Below are 14,342 nucleotides of genomic sequence, written 5' to 3'. Positions count from 1 at the left end.
ATAGAATGGCCCCAGCTGAACTTAAAGAACTGAAACTACAATTACAAGAATTGTTGGATAAGGGATTCATTAGGCAGAGCACTTCACCATGGGGAGCACCCGTTCTATTTGTTAAGAAGAAGGATGGCACACTTCGCCTTTGCATTGATTACAGAGAGCTTAACAAGGTGACCATTAAGAATAAGTACCCATTGCCTAGGATTGATGATTTGCTTGATCAACTACAAGGAGCACAAGTCTTTTCAAAAATTGATCTGAGGTCAGGCTACCATCAGCTGAAAGTTAAGGCCGAGGATGTCGAGAAGACTATTTTTCGGACAAGGTATGGCCACTACGAATTTTTGGTGATGCCTTTCGGAGTGACCAACGCTCCTGCAGCATTCATGGATTTGATGAACAGAGTTTTTAAGCCGTATCTAGACGAGTTCGTGGTTGTTTTCATCGACGACATACTGATCTATTCCAAGAGTGGTAAAGAGCATGAGCAGCATTTGAGACTAGCCTTACAAATCCTGAGAGACCAGAAGTTATATGCCAAGCTTAGCAAGTGTGAATTTTGGCTTTCCAGCATTTCATTTTTGGGCCATGTGATTAATGAAGAAGGAATCTCTATTGATCCAAGTAAGATTGAAGCCGTCGTGAATTGGCCGACGCCGCCCAATGTGTCCGAGGTTCGTAGTTTTCTGGGTTTGGCAGGTTATTACAGAAAGTTCGTGAAGGATTTCTCAAGGATTGCAATTCCATTGACACAACTAACTAAGAAGGGAACGACGTATGAATGGACCGATGATAGAGAGTTAGCCTTCCAAGGATTAAAGACGAGGTTAGTCACAGCACCAGTTCTTGTCCTACCATCAGGTAATGAGGAATTTCAGATCTATAGTGATGCTTCACATAAAGGTTTGGGTTGTGTATTAATGCAAGGCGGTAAGGTTATAGCGTACGCATCTCGTCAGTTGAAACCTCACGAAAAGAATTATCCTACCCATGATCTAGAACTAGCAGCCGTGGTCTTTGCTTTGAAGATTTGGTGTCATTACTTGTACGGAGCTTCTTGTCAAGTTTTCACAGATAACAAAAGTTTGAAGTACCTGTTCACCCAGAAGGAACTAAATATGAAGCAGATGAGATGGCTTGAATTACTAAAGATTACGACATGCAAATTCAGTATCATCCAGGTAAAGCAAACTTAGTGGCCAGCGCGTTGAGTAGAAAGTTAGTTGGGAATTCAGCATGTTTGGCAATGATTTCAGTGGAGCCGACCATCATCGAGGAAATAAAGAGTAGACAGATGGAAGACAGATTCTTCAGGAAAGTAATTGATGAGATTATCTCTAAGCCGAGGTCAGGGTATGCCATTGAAAATCAGGTACTCAAGTTTGAAGGAAGATTGTGCGTGGCCGACGTCCTAGAGTTGAAAAATAAGATTCTGCAGGGAGCCCATGGTTCCAAGTTCGCCGTTCATCCAAGGAGCACCAAAATGTACCAAGACATGAAGCAAACTTTTTGGTGGCCAAACATGAAGAGAGAGGTAGCAGAGTTTGTATCTCGATGTCTGTATTGCCAGCAAGTGAAAGCAGAACATCAAAGACCAGCAGGATTTCTTTAACCTTTGCCAATCCCTGAGTGGAAATGAGAGCACATCTCCATGGATTTTGTTATTAGCTTGTCGAGGACGCAGAAGGGTATGAATTCGATTTGGGTTATCGTTGACAGATTAACTAAGTCAGCACACTTCTTACCTGTTCAAACCACATTCAATGCTGACCGACTTGCTGTATTGTATATGAACGAGATTGTGAGACTTCATGGAGTGCCGATGTCCATTGTGTCAGACCGAGATCCGAAGTTTGTTTCTAGGTTTTGGCAGAGTTTACAAAGAGCTTTGGGAACCGAGTTGAAGTTTAGCACAGCTTTTCAGCCCCAGACCGATGGACAAACAGAAAGAACGATTCAGATGCTCGAAGATATGCTCAGACTATGTGTGTTAGATTTCAAGGGAAGTTGGGAAGTACATCTACCATTGGTAGAATTCGCTTACAACAACAGTTACCAAGCTAGCGTTGGCATGGCACCGTACGAAGCTTTGTATGGAAGAAAGTGCAGATCGCCGATATGTTAGACTGAAGTGGGAGATAAAGCTTTGATTGGTCCTGAGCTAGTTCAAGTTATAACCGAGAAGATTAAGCTCAATCAACAAAGGATCAAAACTGCTCAGAGTCGACAGAAGAGTTATGCCGACCAGAGAAGAAGGGAGTTGGAATTTGAAGTTGGGGATCATGTATTCCTGAAGGTTTCACTGATGAAAGGAGTTTCCAGATTTGGGAAGAAAGGTAAGTTAGCACCTCGTTACATCGGGCCGTTTGAAATACTTGAGAAAGTTAATCGAGCTGCCTATAGACTGGCTTTACCACCAGAACTAAGTCAAGTCCACAATGTGTTCCACATTTCAATGTTGAGGAAGTATATTCAGGATCCACTGCATGTAATTGATTATACCGGGATTGTGGTTAATGACGATTTGGGCTACGAGGAGAAGCCGATGAAAATTATTGACAGACAAGTGAAACAATTGAGGAACAAATCTATACCAATGGTGAAAATTGAATGGAAAGAACACTACGGCAAGGATGCTACGTGGGAAATGGAAGAAGAAATGAAAATTCGTCATCCGGGATTATTTGTAGAGCAAGGTAAATTAAGTTTGGGGACCAAACTTCTTTAAGGAGGGTAGGACGTAACAACCCTCACTCTACCCTAGTCATGCTTGCATATATTACATGATGTTGTCTTGATATGTTGCATCTTTGCAAACCTTGATTTGTTTTGCTTAAGTGTTTCTTGCATTTTTTGTACCTTGCTTGGTGTGAGTTTAGCCGAGGTCATCTTTAGTCTAGAATTACCTTGGAACCACTTTGTTTGACCTCCACCTTCGCCATGACATATTGGCCGAGATGTCATTATCTAGGCCGAGGTGTTCATCACCAAGGCCGAGATGTTACCTTTGCACCTAAGTGATCTTGTCCTGGAGTGGTATGACCTAGACCGAGGTGTGGCACATCTAGGCCAAGGTGTGGCACAGCTTAGTCAAGTGTTGTCCTTCCTAGCCGAGGTCATTGCCACCTTAGTTGCCGAAGCTTTGTCCTTAGCCGATGTCATCACTTGCCGGAGTGCCTTGCCTGGTAGCTTGTTAGATACGCTTTGTCTTACACATGTCTTGTCAATCTATCACCTTTTTGAGAAAAACCAATCAGCCGATGCCACGTGTCCCAGCAGAAGGTTAAGTCAGTGACCGTCGAGTAAACATATCATTTTTGTATCACATCTTTGTCTTTTAGAGAGAGAGACTCTAGGAAGAAGAAGGAGTTCTTGAGGGAGGGAGTAGACTTCCAAGCTTGATCTTTGGAGTTTGAACCGGTAGATTCGAGTTTTAAGGTTAGAATCTTAAACTACTCTTATTGTTCTTATTGATTATCTAGCTGCATTGCACGATTGTTTGACTTTCCGTTAAATATATTGACAATTAATTAAATTGTGAGATTGTTGTTCTAACAATTAATTAAATAACTTATATTCTAATGGATTGTTGTTCTTATTGTTTGACTTTCCGTTAAATATAAAATTAATTAAATTGTGATTGTTTGACTTTCCGTTAAATTAACTTAACAACCGTTATTTATTGGACTAAAATGACACAATCCATTAAATTAAGGGGCAAAATCGAGCAAATTAAAACTACAGGGACCAAATTGACATATCGTGTAAACTACAGGGACTATTTGTATAATTTACTCTTTAATTTTAAAAACATGCTAAGTATAAAACTAAAAATAAAAAGGTAGCCAAGTGAAAGGAGTTTCATCTTTGTAGTAAAAGAAAATATTGTTTCAACTAAAGTACAGTACGACTTGGGTATATAGTGGGTACGTCTGGGTACGCAAAAAATTAAGAAGAAAAAATGTAGGTACGTGTTTTGTGTATCCAGTATGTATGCAGAAGTACCATACGAAGTAACATATGCCGGTAAGTACCCGGTATGGGTGTGGCATGTTTTTCGAAGTACCCATGCTTCATAGGTCACCGGTGACTTTAAATTAGACAGAGAAAGAGAAAGAAAAGAAAAGAAAAGAAAAGAAGGAAGGCGTGGTTGTTGTGGTCGTAGTCGTGGTTGTTGATATCAGAAAAAGAGAGATAAAGAGAAGAAGCAAGAGGTAAGAAAAGATGAGAAGATAAATGGATATAGGACTTTTGAGTCTATCTAAAAGGTTTTGGGATTAAATAGAATACACTCTTTTCAAAAAGGACTTGTGGGTAATTTGCCCATTATTCAACAAGAGTGATAAGAATTGTATTATAATTTCATATCATGTCAAAATATTTCAACACTTCGAATTCAAAATTAATTGATATTAAATGAAAAGGACTTCTAAAGTGTGTGAAAGTATCAGAACAAAACATATAATCTGATTGGTCTAAAACTAAGAGTCCCATAATAAAAAAAAAAAGTGCATCAATCCCACCTAAAATTATACACACTGACATTCTATGGATTTTTATAACACTCTAAAATTCTCCAATGAAATCCATCATTTACACTAACCAACAAAACTAAACAATAGTATGCAATTGGTTTTGGTTCCTCAACGAACAAAACTGAAAGATTCAGTTTAGTGCTAAATTTTCTCAATGCCGACCAAATCGAATTGTTTCACTCTTACGAAGTATACATTGTTTTGAAAATGACACTTGAGAGATGGTGAATCAAGAAAAACATACCATCATTTTTTCACATTTCAAACTTGAAAAATAGATAAGAGAGAGGAACTAATACCCCTGCACTCGGATTCCTTCAATACATCTAGTGCTGTCTTCTTATTCTTAAATCCATGGGTTACTCTTCACCTGATTCTTTTTATGTAGGCTCTTCTTTCATCGACGATTCTTGTTTATCTTTCTTATCTATCTTTAGACTGATCTCTGCTTGGAAAAGTTCCTTCAAGTCTTTCACTACTTTGTCAGGATCACAACTTCCTCCTGCTTCTACTTCATTGTTGTGATCAGAGACAATATCGGCATTATAAACTCCTACAGAGTCGCAGAACGAAAAGGTGTTGGATGAAAATAAATTGAAGAATATAAGATTTTTAGTATAATTAAGAATAATGGTTTAAATAAAATTTTATTTTTGTAATGGTTTATCAACTAGACCATGATATGATTTGAGTATTGATTATTAAGATATTGATTTCAGATTGTGATTCCCTAGTTTCTTCCTCCAACTACTGATTCTGTTCTTTTGGTTCTACATCATAAATGCTTCAGTGAGACTAGTTTTTTCATATGAAAAGAAGTTTTTCAAAGAAAGATGATGAAAAGAAAAAGAAAAATGTTAGCCTCGATATACCTAAATAGGTCCTAAGTTTCTTCAGGAGCTCTGAGGTGGGTGCAACAGGTTTATCGAATACCAAGCGAAACATCAGCAAGAACAAATTGAAAACAACCTCAACTGTAAGTTAGAATTGGCCAAGCTTTTAAATTCCAATTGTGGTACAGACAATGGGAAATGAAATCGTAAATTAAAAACTGATTGAACATGGATGTTCAGAACCCACAAAAAAGATTTAAATGTAGAAATGAAACTGAATGTTGAAGAATTGTTCTAAAATTTCATGCTAACTATTTTATAGCTTTGGTTATACGATGGTTGTTGTATATGTACTATTCAATCTAGCTCTGTTTTTAACCTGTTTTCTGAAATTTTATTTTAGTTGTTCAAACAAAAACAACCTAAGGTATAAATTAGAATTGGCCAAGTTTTTAAATTCCAATCCAATGAGACATGGAAATGGCAACCCAGGGCCCTGATGAAACAATATGTATGTTCAGAACCCAGAAAAAGGATTTAGATTTGGAAAGGAAGCTAATCAATATTGAAGAAAGTGAGGGAATCAAACCTCAATTGGTCTTGGATCTCTCAAAATCCAGACAATGTAACCACAGTATATTAGAGAGAGAGAGAGAGATTTAGGGGTTGTTTGGCATATACTATTTTAGTCCATCTTTTTATCTTTTTTGGGTCACATCAATCAATATCTTCTCTCTACTTTTTTACACATCTTTTTATAAAAAGTCAAAAAGTGCACTTATTTAGAACATCCCAAACCACCCCTTAATTTAAAGTACTCACGTATGGAGCAAAGACAAGGTCCAAAAAAAATATATGTATATATGGAGCAAAGACATTCAACATATAGATTGAAATCATAAATTATAATTCTAAGATTGGAATTTGATAATTGATTTTGCACTGAATTGTTAACCTACTAAAAGATTTCCGGGCATGACCGAGAAAGAAAAAATTTAAATAAATAAAAGGTATATATAGGTAAGAAACTTTACTGATGTGAAATTATCTCCGCCAAGGTCTTTGCAGCTAATGGAAGACCACCACACCTGTCTACCATATCATCTTTAATTTTTTCTATTATCCAGTGATCTGAAATCTCCTTTTCAATTGAATCTATAACTATGGACCAACATGACTCTTTGTCCAATGTGGGCTCGAGGGGATACAAATTCCGCTTACCGACCATCTTACTTGCCACTTCCTTGAGTCTACTAGTGACGATGATGGCACCCCCACTTCCCCTTGGCAAGCCATGTGAGAGATGAGTGTAGTTTTCGTTGCCTTGCATCTGCAGCTTGGAGTTAGAATCCCAATCAAAGTACCAATCACTCGCATGCCACACGTTGTCCAACACAATCAAATACTTCTTGTTAAGCAAACAACAGTGCAGGTTGTGCAAAAGCTCATTGAGATCAAAAGCACTGCCACACCAAGAAAAATCACTTGCTAAGCTTTTGAGAATGGCGAAAACAATTAAGTGGGGTTTAATCAGAGATTGAGGTAGTTCAACCCATAAAATTGGGGAGAAACTGTCTTGGACTTGAGAGCTGTTGAACACCATTTGAGCAAGAGTAGTTTTACTTGAGGAGCAAATCTTTGATCTTTTCGAAATGGTGCTCGAACCCACGAATTGAAGTCTTGTCGAATTCTGGAAAGTCCCCTCGTTGACGAACCCTAACCAAGCTCAAGGACAAAGGCCTCTCAGTCTCACCTGTAACATTGACGCTGACATCGTGCAAGTATTTCAGCAATTCTTTGATGGAGACCAGTTTCCTCTTAGTTAAGAACAGAATCCATTTCTTCTTCACATACTGATAACCTACGAGACTTTTCTTGGTCTGGGTAATGCGCTTCTTCTCCTTGCCTGCTAACATGACGCACTCAGCCAATACAAACTTGAGATTGTATAGCAAATTTTTCATTCTTATGGTTGTTGAGGAGCTGATCCTCATTTTCTGCAACTCCTCTAAAATCTCATGAAAACGAGAACGGAAGGGAAAATCATTGTATTCTGCCACTGCTTCTTCATAGTCACTAATGAATTTGTTTTTCAGCAACAGTAAATAATCAGCTGCCATTTCAGATCTTTTATACAAGTTCCAGCAACAATTTTCTTCCCTCCTTCTTCCCTTTTATTTATACAACTTCATGTTGAAAGCAACTGCCACTTATATTTATTTTGAAAAATGCTTGGGAGCACTAATCAGTGCTCCCACTAATTAGGTGGCAGTGGGTCCCGTCATGAATGATGTGATGTTTTGGTCTTGGAGTTGTAATTTTTTTTTATTTTTTTTATTTTTTTAATGCATTAGTGCTATTAGTGGTGATGTTTTTAGTGGGATGAATCATTGTTGATTTATTTTAGAGCTGGGCTTCCGTCCAGTTTGATTTGGGACTAGAGGGTGTTGTTGGGTTTGTGGTGGCTTACCACGGGTCTGATTTTGATAATTTGAATTGTTCATTGTATAGAACTCGTCGATTGCTATATGCTTGTAAAAAATCACGTTGATCGGATATCGATAACTATGAAATTAAATCAGTTTTGTATAAAAAAAAAAATAGACGGTGAAAAAATAAACTTGTCGCAAAAAACTGACCTAATGAGATAGTTTTCAATATCCGATCAACGTAATTTTTTATAAGTTATAGCACTTGACGAATTTTACATATTGAACGGTTCAGATTATTAAAATGGGACCTGTAGTGGGGCCCCACAGACCCAACAACACCCTCCAGTTCAGACTAGAGGGGAGCCACTGCCTTATTTGGGTAAATTACAAATACACCCCGAGGTTTGCTTAAAATACGAATTGTCCAATGTAGTTTGGAAAATTATAAATACATCACTGTCAGAATTTTTTATTTAATAGAATTAATTGAAAAAATAAAATTTCTAGCTACTCACCTATACAATAATAAAATTATCTGAATTATTAATTGAAATAAAATTTTAACATTATTAAAAACTATTAATTAACTTGATTTAATAATAAAATGACCTATTTGTTATGAAATTAGAAACCTTGGGGGACGTAATGTAATTTTTAGAATCACAGGAGATAATTTATAATTTAAATAAATCTCAGGAGGTGTGTATGTAATTTACCCCCCCCCCCTCCTTATTTGAACCTCAAGGCAAGCAATTGAAGATGAAAAGATCATAAATCGTACAATCCAAAAAAGTGGATAGTTTCTTGATTAGGGATGCCATTTTAATCCGATCTACAGGAGCCCGTTCATATCCTCCTGAATGGGATAGATTTTATCCGCCCGACACTTATGTGAGGCGGAGGTGGATTATGTTTTGGTCACCCGCAACGGGGGTGGATACCACCTCTTTCGATCCAAACCAGATCCGTCATAATTAATAATATATAAATAAATAAATATGTATATATATAATATAATTAGATATAAAAAAATAATATTAAAAATCTTTGATTTTGTTTAAATATAAATAAATAATAATCGTAAAAGTCTGACTGTTTATATATATTGAAAAAAGGAAAATTATTTGATGTGCTAAGATTTTAAATGATTCTCAATTTTTTGAAATATGGTCCGATATCCGCGGTATTGGGTATCTGCAAGAGTGGAGGTGGAGTTGAAAAATTCCACCCGTAACGAAAGTGGGGCGGGGACAAAGTTTGTCGGCAAGGATAGGGACAGAGAATGACAAATTCACCCCAAACTTGCCCTGTGGCCACCCATAGCCACCCCTATTCTTGATAGACAAACCTCTCTGCAGATGTCAGCAAATGGTCAACAATTGCTTAACAGTTAGATTTCCCTTGATTTGAAACTTTCTGTTTCTAGACCATGGAAAAATAAATATTTACATTGCAGAATACATAGAAAAATTATTGGTTAATTTTGAGTATCAAATGACTATACACTAATTACAATTCACTATATCTCCTGATGTTTCTTAAATATCCCTTCATATTTTTTAATTATTCAATATAAATTCATGAATTTCACTCCCTCTATCAATCATACCATCATTAAAAAAAAATGGGTATCCCAAAACTAACGAAGCCATAGTGAAAGCAGTTCAAAGCAAAGTAATAATCACGTGACTAACTTGACTATCACAAGAGCCTAAGAGATGCCAAAATGACTTGTCTGACACTCGTACATAAAGTTTTTCTGTGATCCTTGGGCTGCTAAGGCATTTCCCATGAGAACATAATAATTTTGCCACTCCTACAAGGGCTTAACGATTCAAAACCATCTTCAACGGTTGAGACACTGAAGTGCCTTAGATGACCACCCCAGGCTCAAAGAAGCTCCTAAAAAAGGAATGCAAACATATAAAATGAATAGAGGGGGGAAAATAAAGAGGGAAAAAAAAATAACAATGAAGAGAAAAATGCTAAAGAATTTGGGAATTGGGATTAAAAATTCAGCTTTTCCTGATTTGGGCCCTCCTACTTTTTGATTTAAATCTAAAGAAAATGGGCTTATAAGTATTCAAGAATGATTTGAATTATGGGAGATGTACCCAAACTTTTCACCATACAACAAATACAAATATTTTTGGACAAGGATATAGATGATGCCTCATTATATTACAGTTAGTGGAAGTACAAGTGCAAAGCACATGCTAGTTTTATCTAACTGGTATATACTTCAGTTGATTTTGACATATTGTGTTTGTTTCAGGGAACTATTATTCACACTCCATTTCTTTATAAATTTAATCCAAAATTTATTTTTAATCACCAAATTAGATATGGCACAATTTTCATGTATATTAGAAGACTAATTTTGAAGTGCGAAGTAGAGCGGGAATAACATATCTCTTGTTTTATTATGCCCAAACATAAAAAAGGAGAGAGAGAACTTGGCATCAAAGACAAGAACCGAAAAAGAAAAATAGAAAAAGCAAGAGTACTGATCATGATGAGTAATGACTTATAAAGTAGAACTTGACATATCCAAAGACAAGAGACCAAAGAAAAAGCAAGCAATAGGGGGGGGGGGGGGGGGAGTAAAGAAAAAGAATATAACCTACTTTCTTTCTTTGTAATATATTACAAAATCCACCATCTCTCCTTGCTTCTCTTTTAATTGTAAATGGATACACAATAATTCAGAGAGAGGCCGATCAAAAAAAAAAAAAAAAAATTTAGATAGAGACAAAGAAAGTGAAAAGCAAAGAACAGTCCAGAGCTATAAAATGAATAAACTAACCCATTAAGTAAGTGTTTGGCATGTACTAAAAAATGTACTTTTTTTTATTATATATACATACACTTATTTGGGTCACATCAATCAACATCTATTAACATCTATCAATATCTCCTCTTTACTTTTTTACTCACTTTCTCTATTTTTCTGCACAATTTATTTTTATATAAAAAGTCAAAAAGTACATTTATTTAAAACATCTCAAACCATCCTAAAATGTATTTTGAGATAGAGTTGAGTCATCGAACTCACTTAGCTAGTTATTTGTAGCACTACACTATTACTCAACACATTGTAGACCATCTTCTGGCATGCAAGTGAATTGTTTTGCCCATTAATCCTATCTATAGACTATGGTGAGAACAAAACCAACAAAATTATGAGAAGAAAAATACTTGAGACACCTAATTTATTAATTCTAAAAATCACCTTAATGATATGTCTAATAAGTGTAAAATTTTGATTTGTCAAATATTTTGTGGGGTTTAACTACAATGTCACATCATTAAGGGTGATTTAGAGATAATAAATTAAGGGATCTAGCATTATTATTACAAGAAAGTTAAATGATGGGTTGTACGCCCTTCAATTATCACTAAATAGTGAATATCACTTAGCCCTTTAACTACAACACCCTACACTAATCCTTCAATTATAAAAAAGAGAAATTGTACAAATTTCCCTTTTGGTGGGTAAAAGTAATATAATATTACAATTGAAGAGGGTCTAAATATGCAATTTTATAGTTGACACTTTACGGTTAAGGCTTTACTTAGTTGAGTTTTCAAAATAGTTTGGTGAAAGAAATAAAAAAATACTCATTATTTTCATATAATTTTTTCTATTTTGGGTAGAAATAATTTTCAAATTTTAAAAATATCCCTTTGGGTCTTTATTTTTTAAAAATAATGTCAACTATTTTGAAAACTTTTTGCATTCATCCTCTTTTCCTTTATTGATGTATTAGTCTTTCTCTTCATCAATAAAGTTTATTTTCTTTGCTGATAAAAAAAAAAAAAAAAACCCTGAAGAGTGAACTATAAATTACTCATTATTTTCATATGGTTTTATTTGTTTTGGGTGGAAATAATTTTGAAATTTTAAAAATAACCCTTTTGGTCTGTAATTTTTATCAAACTAGTTGAAACCTCAACTAAACAGAGCCTAGTGTTCACATAATTAACCCTTATAAGGATTTAAACCAAAATCAGATAAAATATAAAAAATGTACTATCAGACCAACTACACAAATTGAAAAACGTAAATTACACTCACCTCTCTGAGGTTTAAAAAAATGATATTATTATATCTTTTTTACTAAAATATATATTTATCTTTATTTATTTCATGGTTTACACATTAGTTTTGATTGCTTTAATCATACTAAAAAGAGAGTAGCATAATTATAAAAAATGTGAAACTTCTTCTATTTTCTTCAAACTTCAGGTGGATGAGTGTAATTTACCCAATCAAGAATGATGGCCCTGAAGTCATTGGAAGATTATTATATCTGAGCTTCCAGTGATAGTCATACAAACAACACTAGTACACTTGTGCAAGGGTTTCACTAATTATAATTGATTGATAATCATAAGAAGAAAAACAAAACGAAAAAAACAACTACTCTAGCACAAGCTACAGAATTGAATGAACTTTTTTTTGAAACACAAAACTGAAAGAGTTGAATTGATCGATTTGGGCTTAAGAATTACCAAAATTTTACTGGTGAAGAAAGTTATATATGTATATATATATATATATATATAATTTCCAAAGAGAAACCTTTTCCAAATCGATTATGCATGGTAGAGATGAACTGTTTCAGAGACTTTATTGTCTCCAGAATTTCCTTTCATTCTCTCCGTGACTTGCCATATTTTTTAAGGGCTCGTTTGGCAATGAATTTTTTTTAGGATTATTTACATAGAGACCCTCTAAACTATTAAAATATCACTTTGACCTCCTAAACTATAAAAATGTACAAATAGACTCTTAAACTATTGAAAAGTATTACTTTATCTCCTAAAATATAAAAACATACAAACGAACCCCTAAATTATTGACGTATTTCACTTTGATCCCTTCCATCATGGGTCCAATCAATATGTTTTTATAGTTTAAACGATCTATTTGTATGTTTTTATAATTTATAGAGCAAAGTGATATTTCTTAGTAATTTAAAAGGTCTATTTGTACGTTTTTATAATTTAGGAGGCTAAAGTGACACTGCTCAATAGTTTAGAGAACTTCGTGTAAATAATCCATTTTCTAAGTTAAAGGTTTAAAAAGTTGAAATATTAAAAAATCAAAATTCTATTGATACATAAATTTTAGGGGTAATTACATCCCAGTAAAATTTTAGAAAAAAATTACAAATTCATTAAAAAAAATTTAATTTTAATTATTAATATTTATAAAAAAAATTCATTGATTTGTAATTTATTTTTACAAAATTACGCTAATTTGATATTTCTCCCTGGAAATATATATAAAAAATTTACAAAAATATCTAATAATGCCATTATTATAAATAAATATATCTTCAATAGTATTTTGTTTTGAAATAAATGATTCATAATGAACCACATCATTATATATAAAAATTATATATAAATTTTGTTGTTCACATAGCATCACTCATCAAAAATATATATAAAAGAATTATTGGTAATAATTACAAATAAAACACCAAAAGACACAAATAATAAAAATTACAATAACTATTGAAAGGGCTGAGGCGTGGAAAATTTGCTCTCTTTAAGGAGATTCAAGCCCTCTGCGATTAGGCAAAGCCTCACACCGGTGCAGCAGAAAAAACCTTGATTTGTTCTCCACGGGATACAACAGCCCGACTAAGTCGTATGGTTTACCAATACCACACAATTGGTTGAATCCAAAGTTTCATCAAATACACCTTTTATTTCTTTACTTGATAATCTCACACAAAAATAATAAAATAACAAAGACTTCTTTTTTTCAAGATAAGATGTTAGCTCAATTTATAGGAGAGGAAAACTTGGGGCAAAAGAAAAGGAAAAAATAAATAAAATAAGAGTTACTTGGCAGATAAGAATACTTGGAGGAAAAGAAAAGAGAACTTGGAGGCAAACAAACTTTTCTTAGAGGCAAAGAAAGATAGCTTGAAGAACAAGTTGCATGAAACCCAGGCAGACAATATAATTCGTAACATATTATAATATTAAAATATCTACTAACAAGAATCAATTTTTTTCTTTAGTTTTGCACCCCACTTCCCCTCGGCAATCCATTCCAAAGTGGAGTTATGTACATCTTGTTGAAATTCAAATCATCACTCGAAGTAGGCCACATGTTGTCCAACACGATCAAATACTTCTTACTAAACAAGTAAAGATACATATTGTGCAAATGATCATCAAGATCAGAAGTGTTGCCAGACAAAGAGAAATCACTTTCCAAGCATTCAAGAATAGCCAAGACAACGGATCTTAGATCCGGATGTTGAGGTAACTCAACCCATGACATTAGGGAGAAAATTTCTTGGACATTACAGCTATGGAACACCATTTGAGCAAGAGTAGTTTTACCTGATCCTCCCTATGATACCAATTGCACTGAAATTATCAGTATCAGATGTAGTAGTTAAGAGCAAAGCTTCCATCTTTCGAAAATGATTATTGAAACCATGAATCAGAGCGAGATTGAAATTTGGAAAGTCTGTTGGTCGACAAACCCTGATCAAGCTTGAGGACGAAAGCCTCTC

General features: G+C 34.5%; 1 protein-coding gene across 1 annotated transcript; it reads right to left on the bottom strand.

Moving 5' to 3' along the window:
* Positions 1 to 4,912: 4,912 nt before the first annotated feature.
* Positions 4,913 to 7,485, bottom strand: LOC145819441 (uncharacterized). Its single transcript, XM_082913437.1, has 3 exons — positions 6,989 to 7,485; positions 6,599 to 6,828; positions 4,913 to 5,085 (listed from the first exon to the last, which is right to left on the bottom strand). Exons 1-3 carry the CDS (start codon positions 7,483 to 7,485, stop codon positions 4,913 to 4,915), a joined length of 900 nt encoding a protein of 299 aa, XP_082769563.1.
* Between the last annotated feature and the right edge of the window lie 6,857 nt (positions 7,486 to 14,342).

The sequence above is a fragment of the Camellia sinensis genome, chromosome 2 (assembly GCF_055761805.1).
Source record: "Camellia sinensis isolate YWXY chromosome 2, ASM5576180v1, whole genome shotgun sequence".
In the NCBI taxonomy this organism is placed as follows: domain Eukaryota; kingdom Viridiplantae; phylum Streptophyta; class Magnoliopsida; order Ericales; family Theaceae; genus Camellia; species Camellia sinensis.
This window is presented reverse-complemented; position numbering and strand designations above follow the sequence as displayed.

Coding starts and splice junctions, on each gene's coding strand:
- LOC145819441 (XM_082913437.1), bottom strand. CDS start 7,485: ATGGCAGCTGATTATTTACTGTTGCTGAAAAACAAATTCATTAGTGAC. Junction 6,829..6,988: donor ATCAAAGATTTGCTCCTCAA/GTAAAACTACTC, acceptor TTGGTGTGGCAG/TGCTTTTGATCTCAATGAGC. Junction 5,086..6,598: donor TAGACTCAAGGAAGTGGCAA/GTAAGATGGTCG, acceptor GCGACTCTGTAG/GAGTTTATAATGCCGATATT.